Here is a 14,183-nt window from a genome sequence, read left to right as displayed (position 1 = left end):
CCTCCTGCGATGGACTCGGCGATGCTCTCGCTCACCTGCGCGGGCCTCGGGGCCGCAGAGGAGGACGACGACGGGGGCGCCGTCGGCTACGTCAAGGGCGACCACTGCCTCGGTACCGCCCCCACGCCCCTCCTCCCTTCCGTTCGCCTCCGGCCGTTCGGTGTCCGCTGACTTCCGCTGCGCCGCGCGTTCGTGCAGACAACCTGAAGGATCTGCAGAGGCTGCTGCGGCGGGACGACCCGGAGCGGCGGGAGGTCTTCAAGCAGGTCTGCAAGTGGAGGATCGCGTCCAGGGATCTGGTGCCCATCATCGAGAACTACCAGTCCGACCGCAACCTCGTCATCACGGCAGGTAGGTTTCCTATCCCCCCCCTTCCTGAAACTCTGAAACTGTTGTCACGGTCTGCACGGACAGAACCCGCACAAGATCTGATACTCTCGAGCAATTAGATTAGAGGAACTGATTTTGTGGGTAGAGGAGCCTCTGATAATGTCCACATTTTGCTGTCTCGATTCGCCGAAACTTATGTGCAACCGGCTTATATTGTTGAACAAAAACAAGTAGTGTCTGCCATTTCGGATCTGTTTGTTGAATGACAGTATCCCCTATATGCATTTTTTCTTATCTGAGGATACCGGTATGTAGTTTTGAACTTCCGGAAAATCACAAACTTGGTTATGCATGGAAGATTTAGTTAGCCAGACCTTGTAGACCTAAATATCTGTTACTCTAAGGGTCAAAATTTTGATTTACTTGTAATTCATCTGGAATTGAGTCTGTATCAAGTTTTATCACTGTAATATTTGTCTTTTCCCCTTTATATAGCTACACATTGTGCTTTCAGTTGGATTAACTGATGTGACACTACAAGGTCTAATGTTTTCCTTTCTTTTTTTTGAAGTGAAAGTGTTGGTATTCCTTACCATGCCTGTCGATCCTTCATCAGAGGATGTTGCTCAGCAGATAGAGTATCTGTGGGATTTGAAGGCTGCACTCACACGGAATGTTGCAATCGCAGTGATTGTGTCTCTTCTTGAGGACCCATTGGATCATTTGGAAAGGTGAATTCTCTTCCGTTGCTACTTTGAGTTCCACCTGTATATCGGATGAGGTCATGCTTTTGTTATGCTGTAATAATTTTGTAAGTTCTAATTTTTCAATGTCATTGGCATATGAGCAAGATGATTATGCTTGATCTGCATGTCAATTTGATGCTAGCTACTATCTTCATCTGCACTGGACTATGCTCATGAAATAAAAATATGCATGTGGGATTTTTTTTCTTCCAATTAAACTGTGACCAAACATAAGGTATTTGATGTACCTGTTCAAGTGTATGTAGTGCCCAAAAGACTTATGCTTATTCCTTAAAAATATATTATATTTATCCTTTTCTGTTTTGTTGCATAAAGGAGAGTTGTGCAAATATCATGCATGTTCTGTCATTCTCATTCCATTCTGTTCACATTGTACTAGTTCAATTACACTATGTTTCCTTTGTTCTAGTAAGTTGAGCATTCATGACTTACTTTTCAATGGCAATCAGAACTTCATTCACGGAAGATGACTGGAAGCTAGTACAGCTGGTGCTTACTTTATTCCGCAACGTCTTGGCTATTCAAGAAATCACATTGCCTCAGAAGGCATCTGGGGAAGCTACCCAGTTATTGTACCTGGCTGACAGCTTTTTAGAGCTCATATTTAAAGAAAATATGATGGACCTGATCTTAGTGCTAGCTCAACATATTGATGAGCCCTCTGGTTATCTCAAGCATGAAAACCTTCTTTTGTTGGAAATCTTTCATTATCTTTTCTTGGGTCGGGACCCAGAATTGATTGCCAAAGTTCGTCCAGAAGGCTCAAAGGTATACCTGTTCTTCAAAACTAATTTATCTATTTCTTTAGATGACCCCTTTCCCATGACTTACAGTGAGAACTGTGTTACTCTTTCGATGTTTCATAGGAGCAGGTCAATGGAGATATTGATACATCAGTTGATTCATTGAGATTGATGATGGAGAAGGAAGAGAAGGAAAAAAGGATGTTCAGGCAGAGAAACGCGGAGAATCACGCACTCAACGGAATTTTTACATGCCTTGCAGTGGTACCATATAATCTAATGCTGTTTTAGATTCTACATCATAAGTGGATAAATTGTTGTGTTGTAATCTTTGTGTTGCACTTGATCTTACAGGATGGATCTAAGTCATTGTGCAAAGGGAACCCCAGCTCAGCAATGTCATCTGCAAATAGCCTCCGGAAAATACGTAATGTCCAAAGAGGCCCTCAAAAAAGGATAGCATGGGATAATGAACTTCTTTACATACCAAAGGAGGGTATTATGGAAATGCTAAGAAGTTTCATGGATCAGTTTTTATCTGGAGGATATAATGGTAACTTAATCGCTCCTTTTACCAAACTATTACTATATTCTATATTTTTGTAAGCTTGAGATAACACAGTGCTTTTCAGTCCTGATGCAGTCTGTTTGTGATGATATTGTGAAGCAGCATGATTCTGTCGAGAAATCTGATAACATTACATTCTTCAAAGTTGTTTGCTTTGTCTTAGCTTTTCAACACGAGAAAGCATCAAATGCTCAGGTTTGAAACTGAACTCATGGGCTGTGATGCTACATTTTCCTATATCTAATTATTGTTCCATGTTTTTATCACCTGGGCAATGTTGACTGGAATTGCCAATATCTGATCATATATAGTTGATTTTATCTTCACTAATGCAATGCATGCAACTTAAGTTGTACGTCAGCGTTTTTTTTACAATACATGCAACTTCGTTATCTTGTCTTGTTTTGCTAGATTTTTTATGTGTGAGTTTGTTACCTTTTTGTAGGGAATACATTATCTTAATTTGACAGAACACCATGATTATAACTATTCATGCAGAAATGTGTCTGTCATCTTGTTGTCATGCTGTTTTTTGACGTGTCATTTTTTTGTTTAGAAATCAAGTGCTGGACCCCAGCTGTCTGAGACTTCACCAGGCAATGAATGTGATGATCTGCCGTTTTGTGGTGACATATGTGGACCTGTTGCAGCCACATTAAACGAAGATATGTTCAATATAGTCTTGTCCATGTGGCGTGAGGCCTATGAAGACCTGAAGCAGACTAAGGATTACAAAACTCTTTCAGCTGCTGGCTCCTTAATGAAGAACATGGTAAGCAAATATGTATTCCGTACATTTAAGAAAGACAGGGATACTATACTTAGATCATGTATAACCAGTTGCATATTTCTCTCTCCCATTTTTTTTCTGAGCCAATGAGCTTGAGAACGGGTTGCATACCACTATGTTTGACATTGACATTCTAAAACGAAAATAGTAATGGTTTAAACAAGTGAAGTCTGAGTAAAATCGGCTAGGCTTAACTTTGAAACTTTGACCCATTGTTTTGGTTGAGCTTGGTCCAGTTTCTTTTCCTGAAAAAGGTTTATAACAAGTAAATTGGAGTATTGCTCAGATAGCTGCGCCAAAACCAAATTTGGATTGCCAACTTTGATCTCGATTCAAAAGAAAAGTAGAGGTTGAAACTAGGCTTGATCTTGGTTTGTTTACTGTTTATCCATAAGTAGGCAAAGTTTGAAGCCATTTCACTACCAGCAAGTAGTATGATTTATTTATCAACTTAACTGCTTGCTGAATGTTGGTGGTAATGACCAAGTATCAACTACTAAGTGCCTAACTTGTACTCCCTCCGTAAACTAATATAAGAGCATTTAGATTACTAAAGTAGTGATCTAAACGCTCTTATATTAGTTTACGGAGGGAGTAACTAGATATTAATTTGTTAAGCTTCATAAACGGCATATAGGATCTATTGGTTATTTGTATTTATCCTTTGTTGTCTGAGAATGAGAACTCTGTTAAACTTGGTCTATGAAGAGAATCACAATACATTGCTAGTGTGAAAAGGAGAATTTAATTTTCTTAAGAAATATGAACTTGCTTAGTTTCATAATTCCCTTAACGCGTTTCTTTAGTATGTTTTCATGGTCTCTATCTTTGACTTATTCGAATCCACACACTGAACAATCTTCCTTTTGCAGATTGGCATGATATATTTGGTGGTGAAAGTTCATCCTGAAGATTCAAGGGAATCTCAAACAGCCCGTGTTTTACTGTATAAGCTGTTCTATGATCAGACAGAACAAGGCCTGACTCAGTTTCTCCTGAACTTGTTCAGATCTTTTGATACTCATAAGCAACCAAAAAGGTTTATACAAAGTTCCTTTTTCAGATATTCATATTTATATGTTATGTACTCTTTATTTGCTGCATAAATATGAAGCTTATGCAAAAGCACCAAATCGCTATTATGCTTCGCTGACATGTATTTGATAGAAGCTTTACTTTGCAATTTGTGCATACTCGTCTGCTTGGTAGAAATGATGCTCCACATGTATATACAACTTATAAACATCGATTAGAACAATAGTCTTGTTCTCAACATGTACTTCAAGCAGTTCTCCATTTAACATTTTTCCATTATGAAAATTAGGGATATGCTCTAGTTGTTTCCCTGCTTTACAGAAGTTAAATGTACATCTCCAATACACTGGGCCCAGTGGGTGCACTTTTTTTCTTCCTCCATTGCACCTGAAAATACCAGTGGGTGCAGTCTACTACATTTAGCTAATGGGTGCACATTGTAAGTTGCAATTCTTGTGATGTCTAATGATAAAAGTGGGATCTATGAATGTGCAAGTTGTTGCACCCTGCACCCTGTGGTTTTTCAAAAGGGTATTTTAGGATTTCGATGTAGTTTGTTTCTGCACAATGGAGGTCCACACTATTTTGTTAATTCATAACCAAGTTTATGTGTCCTCTACTTTTATATGCTTCCAACCATTGTTTCACTTGTCTGTTCTGTATCAGCGCTCTTGCGGATTTACTAGAAACAGTTCATATCATGCTACAGCTGATGGAGAAGCTTCAAGCACGTGGTGCTTTAAGGGTATGTTTTTTTCAGTCCCAACATCCATATATTCTTGCTTGTCTGGTCCACCACAAGTTAGATCGAGTGTGGATCTTCATTTTTCAGCAACTATGTTTTATTGTACCAAATTTCAACTGCTTATGTAAAGATGACAAGCTTCATGCTGAAGCAATCGGCCCTCCTCCCTTCTTGATCTGAGTATTAATCACCCCCTCAATTTAGGTTGCGAAAAGGACAAGAAAGGGCAGAAAAAGGAAGACGTCAGATGACAAACATGAGAGTACCAAACCTGGAACAGAGAATGTGGAGCAAAGCTACATAGACCCAACAGATGGGACTAAAGCCACATCTGATTCACTTCCAGATTTGAGAAGTGAGGATCCTCTAGCAGAACCTACTCTCGTAGAGCAAGGAAAAGTTGATTCCGATGGCACAGATCTGCCAGATACAATTGTGGATACGGCTGTTAATCTGGATAGCACCACACAGCTTGGAGGTGATCCATCTTCTGCAGGCAGTGGTGAAAAGGAAAGAAATCCCATTAATGAAGAGGAAGATACTTGTACCACACAGCTTGGAGGTGATCCACCTTCTGCAGGCAGTGGTGAAAAGAAAAGAAATCCCATTAACGAAGAGGAAGATACTTGTACCACACAGCTTGGAGGTGATCCATCTTCTGCAGGCAGTGCTGAAAAGAAAAGAAATACCATTAATGAAGAGGAAGATGTTTCAGATTCTTCAAGTGATGATTGCCCCCCAGCTACAAGTGAAGTTGATTTTAACGTATCACGGTTAATATACAGCCTAGCCAACAATTCTGTTGTTCAAAATATATGCTGGTTGTTGAAGTACTATAAGACTAACTCCTTCCGAACAAACCACTACATCATATGCATGCTGCGGAGATTCTGTGAAGATCTAGATGTGTCACCAATGCTATATCAGGTAATAGCTCACTGTTATATATTTTTCATCAGGGCTGTATTTTCTTGGGATCTGACATTATACTGTCCGTCTTTTGCAGCTATCGCTTCTGACTACTTTCTATGATATATTAGCTGAACAGAAGTCTTCGAGTTCAAAGGAGTATGCAAATATTGTAAATTTTCTTTCTAAAATTGTAAGGAAGTTGGTGAGAGCAATGAAAAAACAGCCACTGTTATTTGTTGATACACTCTTTTGGAAGACAAGAAAGGAATGCCATTGCATTGATGCTGATTATCTACTGAATGAGTTCAAGGGAGATGTTAACAATAAGGGTGGTGAAGTTGGTTCAAGTAAGGGATGGGGAGGTCCAGTAAATATAGCAGATTCTCTTGGTGACGATGAAGCTGACTATGATATACCACATGAACCATATGATGGTGATAAGTAAGTTTGTCTTGTATATGCCCAATTGTCCATTAATGTAGTGTGAATGAGATAATTTATTTCCATTCGTGTGTGCATGTGAACAGGAATGGAGATTCATCGTCTGGTGAACGTGAAGGTGATACTCAGAAGAGCATGGGTCCCAGAGACAAAAGGAGCATATTACTGTCACTTTCAGACAGTGAAGCTGAGGATAATGATAGGTTTGTTTTATATCTAGCTCTGCATTTGAACACAGATGCTTTCCCTAGGCTAGATCTTTGATTAGATTGACTTGATTTTAGGACTACTATATCTAGAGGCTCTCAGAATAAAGAGGTCCCAAAGAGACGAGGGCGTTCCATTTTTAATGAAGAGCAAGAGAAGCTTATAAGAGATCTTCATGAGAAGTAAGTGATCAATTTATGTCAAGAAAGGATAAGATCACTGATCAATTCATAGAAAATGCTTTGCTAAGCTGGAACTGAAAATAAGTTCCTGATGTTTGTACTTACGAGTATGTAATAATGTTTATTGTTTAGTACTTAGGCATGAATCACATGATGATGCCTGAATGTTTATTCCTTGTATGTTACAGTTATAAGGATGATCGTAAATGCAGTCATCTAATTGCTGAAGCTCTAGATCCCAGTGGAAAGATATCGTCGGCTCAAATTTCTCGAAAGCTTACACAGCTAGGTCTCAGGAGTGTCACTAGGAGGAAAAAAGTTTCAGAGGCATCTCTTTCAGCCAAAGATCTGGTTGCACAACCACAAAACGACGTGCTGGATGATCCGAAGCCAGAAAGTACCCGGTGAGTATTATAAAGGACGAGCTGTGCCTTTCTTCCTCTGGCTGTGAGCCTGTATTACAAGCTTTACATTCAGTTATGCAGAGTTATCAGTAAGATGGAATCCACAATTTAGCATGTTAAAGACGTCAAAACCTAGTGCATACATCGCCCTAAGCACATTATGAAAAGAAATTACTGTGATTTGATAGCTAATTGGCTGTTACTTGTCAATTGTCATTAAGTCTAGCTTGCATTTTCAGGCGCAGGAGGAAAAGGCTACATCGGTTAAGCAGTAAGGACGACAACAACGATAATCGTCCAGTATCATCTGATGAAGAAACATTGCAATCACTTAAGGGCAGGTAAAATTCCTGCAATGAGTTGCTTTCGTGAGTTAATTCTATTGGCGTGATATTTTTTCCTTGAGTTTGTTTTACCCTTAATAAAAGGATATGCAAAGCTTTTGTGTGTCCTACAAAACGACTTTTTTGCTATTAAAAAGGCCTTTATATCAGAAAGTATGATTGATGAAAATGGCTGGAAATTTTGCCAGTATGTAATCGAAATCAATAACGAACGTTGATATTTTTGCTTAACTCTCTTTGAAGTTGCTAGTAATCGTGACAGAAATGTCATGGGATGTATGAAAAAACATTTGTTTCTGCAAAACAGAATCATGTTATTTGATCTTGTATGCCATTTATTCTTTAGACTACAGTCCATAGCATGTATTGTCAAGTTAGTTTTTCTTAGTTTCATCATAGGCAAAACGTGCAACTAATTTGGGACTCTAGGTTGCATTTTCCCTTCCTAAGTACTGAGTGTGAACATGCCACAGATATATGAAATTATTTTATGATGTGCCTTGTCTGTTTTGACATATTGAGTGTTTAACTTAATTTATGGCAGAACCAAAAATAAGGAGCTGCCCTCGGTGGACCTTGCACCGAGGAAATCACAGCATAAAGAGGCTTCGCAGGGCGATTCTGATGATGAGACCATAGGATCTCTGCTTAGGTAAGCTCATTCAGCTTCATATACATCAAGAACTGGTTACTGAATGTTTATGATGCCAATTGTTAAAACTCATTGATTTATATGCTTTGATTTTCTTCCCTCAACACATTTTACTAGGACTAACTACTTTTGTTTTTAAACAGTAGAGGAAAGAAGAAAAGGTTATTGAAATCAGATGTTTCAGAGAATAAACAAGAACACCTAGATTCTTCGAAGAACATTGCTCCGGGGGTTCAGACTATCGGTTCAAATATCATGTAAGCTCATATAAGTTATTTACCTCACATACTCGTAATAGCTTAATATTCTATGTTTTCTCATATATTATTTCCATATTATGCACATATGCCTAGTGAAAGCTGAAAAACATGTAGACATCTTAGTATAGCATGTGCAATAATGATTACTATAGTACTTGACGCTGCCTTGTCCGTTTTGACATACTGAGTGTTTCCCTTCATCTGTTGCAGAACCAAAAATAAGGAGCTGCCATCCGTGGATCTTGCGCCGAGTATATCACAGCATCAAGAGGCTTCGCAGGGCACAGATTCTGATGATGCGACCATAGGATCTCTGCTTGGGTGAGCTCATTCAGCTTCATATACACCAAGAACTGATTACTGAATGTTCATGATGCCAATTGTTAAACTCAATGATTTATATTGAATTTCTTCCCTACACATTTGAATGAGACTAATTACTTTTATTTTTAAACAGTAAAGGAAAGAAGAAAAGGTTATCAACATCAGATATTGCAGAGGATAAACAAGAAGACCTAGAGTCTTCGAAGAACATCGGTTCGGGCATTGAGACTATCGGTTCAAATGCCATGTAAGCTCATATGAGTTATTTACCTCACATACTTGGAAATGCTTAATATTCGAGGCTGTATGTTTTCTCTTATATTGTTTCCATATTATACACTTATGCCCAGTGAAAACTGAAAACAGGTAGACATCAATAGCCAGTGCTGCAGTGAGAGTACCTTACTATATCATGTCCAATAATGATTACAATAGTACTTGATGCTGCCTCTTCTTTTGACATACTGAGTGTTTCCCTTCATCTATTGCAGAACCAAAAATAAGGAGCTGCTGTCCGTGGATCTTGTACCAAGTATATCACAGCATCAAGAGACTTCACAGGGCACAGATTCTGATGATGAGACCATAGGATCTCTGCTTAGGTAAGCTCCTTCAGCTTCATATATACGTAAAGAACTGATTACTGAATGTTCATAATGCCAATTGTTAATACTTATTGATTTATATGCTATGTTTTTCTTCCCTTAACACATTTGAATGGGACTAATTACTCTTATTTTTAAACAGTAGAGGAAAGAAGAAAAGGTTATCAACGTCAGATATTACAGAGAATAAACAAGAAAACCTAGATTCTTCGAAGAACATTGGTCTGGGTGTTGAGACTATCGGTTCAAATGCCATGTAAGCTCATATGAGTTATCTAGCACATACTTGGAATAGCTTAATATTCTAGGGTGTATGTTTTCTCTTATATTGTTTCCATATTATGCACTTATGCCTAGTGAAAACTGAAAACAGGTAGACATCAATGACCAGTGAGAGTACCTTGCTATATCATGTTCAATAATGATTACTATAGTACTTGATGCTGCCTCCTGTTTTGACATACTGAGTGTTTCTCTTATCTATTGCAGAACCAAAAATAAGGCGCTGCCGTCCGTGGATCTTGTACCGAGTATATCACAGCATCAAGAGACTTCGCAGGGCACAGATTCTGATGATGAGACCATAGGATCTCTGCTTAGGTAAGCTCCTTCAGCTTCATATACATAAAGAACTGATTATTGAATGTTCATGATGCCAAATGTTAATACTCATTGATTTATATGCTATGTTTTTCTTCCCTCAACACATTTGAACGAGACTAATTTCTTTTATTTTTAAACAGTAGAGGAAAGAAGAAAAGATTATCAACGTCAGATATTACAGGGAATAAACAAGAAGACCTAGATTCTTCGAAGAATACTGATCTGGGTGTTGAGAGTATCGGTTCAAATATCATGTAAGCCTGTATAAGTAATTTACCTCACATACTTGGAATAGATGCATTCTTTCCTATATTATGCACTTTATGCTTAGTGAAAGCTGAAAACAGGCAGACATGAATAACCATCTAGAGTACCTTACTATAGTACTTGATGCTGCTTTGTCTGTTTTGACGTATCGAGTTTTTCCCTTCATCTATTGCAGACCCAAAGATAAGGAGCTGGCCTCTGTGGATCTTCCATCGAGTATGTCACAGCATCAAGAGGCTTCGCAGGGCACAGATTCTGATGATGAAACCATAGGATCTCTGCTTAGGTGAGCTCATTCAGCTTTACACATTAAGAACTGAGTATTGGATGTTCATGATGCCAATTATTAAACATCATCAATTATATGCTATGATTTTTCTTCCTTTGCACGCATTTGACTGGACCAGTTCCTTCTATTTTTAAACAGCAGAGGAAAGAAAAGAAGGTTATCTACATCAGATGTTACAGAGAACAGACAAGAACACCAAGATTCTTCGAAGAACATTGTTCCGGACAATGAGACTGTTGGTTCAAATGTCATGTAAGCTCATTTAAGTTATTTACCTGACATACTTGGTATAGCTTAATATTGTTTTGAGGTAGAATAGCTTAATACTGTTTCTGATACACGCACTTTTGCCTAGTGAAAGCTGAAACAGGCAGGCATCGATAGTACATTAATTTCTATAATATGTGAAATTATGATTTTGTTTTGAATAATTATGAAATGAACTTCACTTTTCAGGGACGCCCCTCTCCATCCCGAGCTGAACTCATCTAATGATAACGGTGGTGATGCTGGTGAGGCTGAACTTCTGGATGACTTGAGTGAGCCTGAGCTGGATGGTCGTGAAGATGCCGAGCAACGGATCGTCGACGACAGAGACATGCCTGAATCTGGGGACATGACAGGCTCTAATGCCAGTCAGAAGGCTGGTTTGAAAAGAAGACTAAGAATGGTGATTGACGACGACGACGAGGAGTAGTTTACTTGAAATTATTTAGTGAAAAGTCGGACACTGCAGCTGTTTGGAGTAGATGTTCTGCTACTGCTATGGTGAGGAGACATGTTTCTGAGTTGGGAGCTGGAAATTGGCAGTAAGCAGATGCAACCTGAGGTTGCCAGGCTCTTGTTTTTGTACATGATTTATTTTCCAAGTTGGCCCTGGTGTTAGTTTTGGATAGAGCCTGTTCGGCCAGTGTTGCCATATTTCCAAATGTACTGTACTAGCCAATCGTATTATGGCTCTATGGGAACACAGTGCTCTGCTCTCTTTGTTTAACTTGCATGATTCATTTTCTACGATAATGAAGAGTGCATCTTGATGTCGATGTGATTTTCGCAATTGGAGTCGGTGTAGACCCTCTATGGCAACATACTCGGTTGCCGCGAGTATGTTTCATGTCAGGAATGCCATCTAGTAACACTGAATATCATTCAGAAAAACAAACTGAAAACTCTGCAAGTGATTTATTTAGTGCTCAGTTGATTCAAAAGAATATCGTAGTATGTGCAATGATGATCTAGCATGACAAGTGAGGGTGAGGCTGAGCTGGATGATCGTGAAGACGGCGAGCAACGGGTCATCGATGACGGTGAGCTGGATGAAAAGAAGACACGGACTAGTGATTGACGAGAATGACGATGAGTAGTTTTACCTTGATATCCATCTAGCGACAACAGGCGCGAATTATATGAGGATTGATCAGTCCTTGAAAGCGCGCTGGGTTTTCTCAGACACTCGACGGCCGTCAGATAGGATGCCTGACGCGCTCTAGTTATTATATTATAAAAACTTAAATTGGGAAACCGAATCAACAGATTTTTTTTTTGAGGGGGACCGAATCAACAGATGGTCCCATGGTCTAGTGGTTAGGACATTGGACTCTGAATCCAGTAACCCGAGTTCAAGTCTCGGTGGGACCTTCTTTTTCCTTCCTTTTTTTTCCGTCCTTGAACAAATTGGCCTTATTAGAAAATGTGTGACCTGTTATTTTTTTGTATCATTTTTATGTGCTTGAGCAAATTGTGATTTTGTTTTGAATAATGATGGAATGAACCTCTCACTTTTCAGGGTCGCCACTCTCCATCCGGAGTTGAACTCATCTAACCATTTCCGCAAAAAAAAAAAGAACTCATCTAACCATAATAACGGTGGTGATGCTGAACTTCTGGATGACATCAATGAGCCTCGTGAAGATGCCGAGCAACAGATCGTCCACGACAGAGACATGTCTGAATCTGGGGACATGGCAGGCTCTAATGGCAGTTAAAAGACTGGTTTGAAAAGAAAAGAAGACACAGAATGGTAATTGACGACCTGTTTCTGAACAAATTGGCCTTATTAGAAAATGTGGGACCTGTTTTTTTTTTTTGTATCCAATTTTTATGTGCTTGAACAAATTTTTATGGGCGCGGGCGACCTCGCACCATCGTCCCCATCGCCGGCGGACCCGCGGGCCTCCTTTCTGTCCCGGCGCGAGAAGTAGAAGCAAGCGGCGTGAGTAGGCAGCAAACGGATGCAGGAGCAGGCGGATCGACTGAAAAGGGAGCCGCTGCGTTGACCAGCTGCTGCTAGCCGGCGGTGTCGGTGCGATTCGACGGGAGACGGACTGGAGAGCGGCGGCGTTGACCTAGCCGGGGCAGAACGATTCATCAGCTTACGAACGTGTTGGGAGCGGCTCTGGCCGGCAATGGCGACGACAACCTCTGCCTCGGCCCAGGCTGGACGGGCCGCGACAGGCAACAACGACGGTGTCCTCTGCCTCGGCTCGGGGCAGGACGAGCGGCGACCTCAAATTTGACCGTGGCAGGCGACGGATCTCTCGCCGGAGTGGGCCAGTGGTGAGGGAGAGAAAAATGTGGGGAGGAAGGAGATAATAGGCATGGCTTACAGGTGGGCCTTCGTGCACCTCAGCAAGGCAAACACCGACTAAGACTAGTCTTTGCCACATCAGCCCGTACAGACGGGTCCCACCTATCAGTTTTGTTGTTAGTCATGACTCAAGTCTGATTTGATGCATATTATTATTCACTTGCAACAGAAGTGATGGTCTTTCATGATTTTTGACAAAAAGGGTAATTTTGCAGCAATCCTAGTCACAAATGTGATGGCTTTTATATTTCTTTACGGAAGGAGTACTAGCCAATCGTCGTATTATGTCTGTCTGAGAAGTGGGAACACAGTGCTCTCTTATTTAACTTGCATGATTCATTCTCCATGATAATGAAGAGTGCCTCTTGATGTCGATCGATTTGATTTTTGCAATTGGAGACGTGCAACACTAAATTACTCAGAGGTAAGGAATGTCATTCAGAATAACAAACTGAAAGCTCTGCAACACTTGATTCAAAAGAATTCACATCAGTAACCGGCGAGAGTACCATGCTGTAGTATGTGCAATGATGATTATCCAACTGTACAACTGAACTTCTCACTTTTCAGGGACTTGAAATCCATCTAACGACAACAAGCGCGAATTATATGAGGATTGATCAGTCCTTGAAAGCGTGATTGATTTTCTCAGACACTCGCTCTAGTTATTATATTATAAAGATGTAAATTGGGAAACCGAATCAGCAAATGGTCCCATGGTCTAGTGGTTAGGACATTGGACTCTGAATCCAGTAACCCGAGTTCAAGTCTCGGTGGGACCTCTTTTTTCCTTATTTATTTTTCCAGGAACAACCTCCTAATACTCCCTCCGTTCCAAAATACTTGTCTTTCTAGGCATTTCAAATGGACACAACATACGGATGTATGTAGACACATTTTAGAGTGTAGATTCACTCATTTTGCTCCGTATGTAGTCACTTGTTGAAATCTCTAGAAAGACAAATATTTGGGAACGGAGGGAGTAGATCGTATCTCTATTGCCAATTATTACTTTCTTATTTGATTCTCCCTATTATTTTCAATCTTCTCCATGGAGTTTGTATTTTTGTTTGCAGTTTTCCATACTTCTTTTTTTTGAAATGCAATTTTCTATACAACATATGACAT

At 39.9% G+C, this 14,183-nt stretch overlaps 1 protein-coding gene and 2 non-coding genes across 26 annotated transcripts; all 3 read left to right on the top strand.

Annotated features, from left to right (window-relative positions):
- The first annotated feature begins 6 nt into the window (after nucleotides 1-6).
- Nucleotides 7-11,511, top strand: LOC123147131 (protein timeless homolog). 24 transcript variants are annotated; one of them, XM_044566396.1, is made up of 27 exons: nucleotides 7-112; nucleotides 199-351; nucleotides 902-1,061; nucleotides 1,547-1,865; nucleotides 1,970-2,104; nucleotides 2,195-2,393; nucleotides 2,473-2,603; nucleotides 2,965-3,180; nucleotides 4,071-4,237; nucleotides 4,900-4,978; nucleotides 5,183-5,905; nucleotides 5,985-6,331; nucleotides 6,418-6,534; nucleotides 6,616-6,720; nucleotides 6,909-7,124; nucleotides 7,364-7,465; nucleotides 8,013-8,120; nucleotides 8,264-8,377; nucleotides 8,591-8,701; nucleotides 8,838-8,951; nucleotides 9,196-9,306; nucleotides 9,452-9,565; nucleotides 9,799-9,909; nucleotides 10,053-10,166; nucleotides 10,355-10,465; nucleotides 10,607-10,720; nucleotides 10,925-11,511. In XM_044566396.1, the coding sequence occupies exons 1-27, from the start codon at nucleotides 10-12 to the stop codon at nucleotides 11,163-11,165; spliced, it is 4,635 nt and encodes a 1,544-aa protein (XP_044422331.1). In that variant the 5' UTR covers nucleotides 7-9; the 3' UTR covers nucleotides 11,166-11,511. The 24 variants fall into 24 exon arrangements, with proteins under 24 accessions (XP_044422331.1, XP_044422320.1, XP_044422339.1 ...); XM_044566385.1 differs by having other exon boundaries at nucleotides 1,964-2,104; nucleotides 8,267-8,377; XM_044566404.1 differs by having other exon boundaries at nucleotides 1,964-2,104; nucleotides 9,455-9,565; nucleotides 10,056-10,166.
- Nucleotides 11,512-12,034: 523 nt separating this feature from the next.
- On the top strand, nucleotides 12,035-12,106 carry TRNAQ-CUG (transfer RNA glutamine (anticodon CUG)). Its single transcript has one exon. It is a non-coding gene; the product is annotated as a tRNA-Gln (tRNA).
- Nucleotides 12,107-13,765: 1,659 nt separating this feature from the next.
- TRNAQ-CUG (transfer RNA glutamine (anticodon CUG)) lies at nucleotides 13,766-13,837 on the top strand. Its single transcript has one exon. It is a non-coding gene; the product is annotated as a tRNA-Gln (tRNA).
- Nucleotides 13,838-14,183: the final 346 nt, after the last annotated feature.

The sequence above is a fragment of the Triticum aestivum genome, chromosome 1B (assembly GCF_018294505.1).
Source record: "Triticum aestivum cultivar Chinese Spring chromosome 1B, IWGSC CS RefSeq v2.1, whole genome shotgun sequence".
Taxonomy (NCBI): Eukaryota; Viridiplantae; Streptophyta; class Magnoliopsida; order Poales; family Poaceae; genus Triticum; species Triticum aestivum.
This window is presented reverse-complemented; position numbering and strand designations above follow the sequence as displayed.

Coding starts and splice junctions, on each gene's coding strand:
- LOC123147131 (XM_044566368.1), top strand. CDS start 10: ATGGACTCGGCGATGCTCTCGCTCACCTGCGCGGGCCTCGGGGCCGCA. Junction 4,979..5,182: donor AAGCACGTGGTGCTTTAAGG/GTATGTTTTTTT, acceptor CCCTCAATTTAG/GTTGCGAAAAGGACAAGAAA. Junction 8,702..8,837: donor ACCATAGGATCTCTGCTTGG/GTGAGCTCATTC, acceptor ATTTTTAAACAG/TAAAGGAAAGAAGAAAAGGT.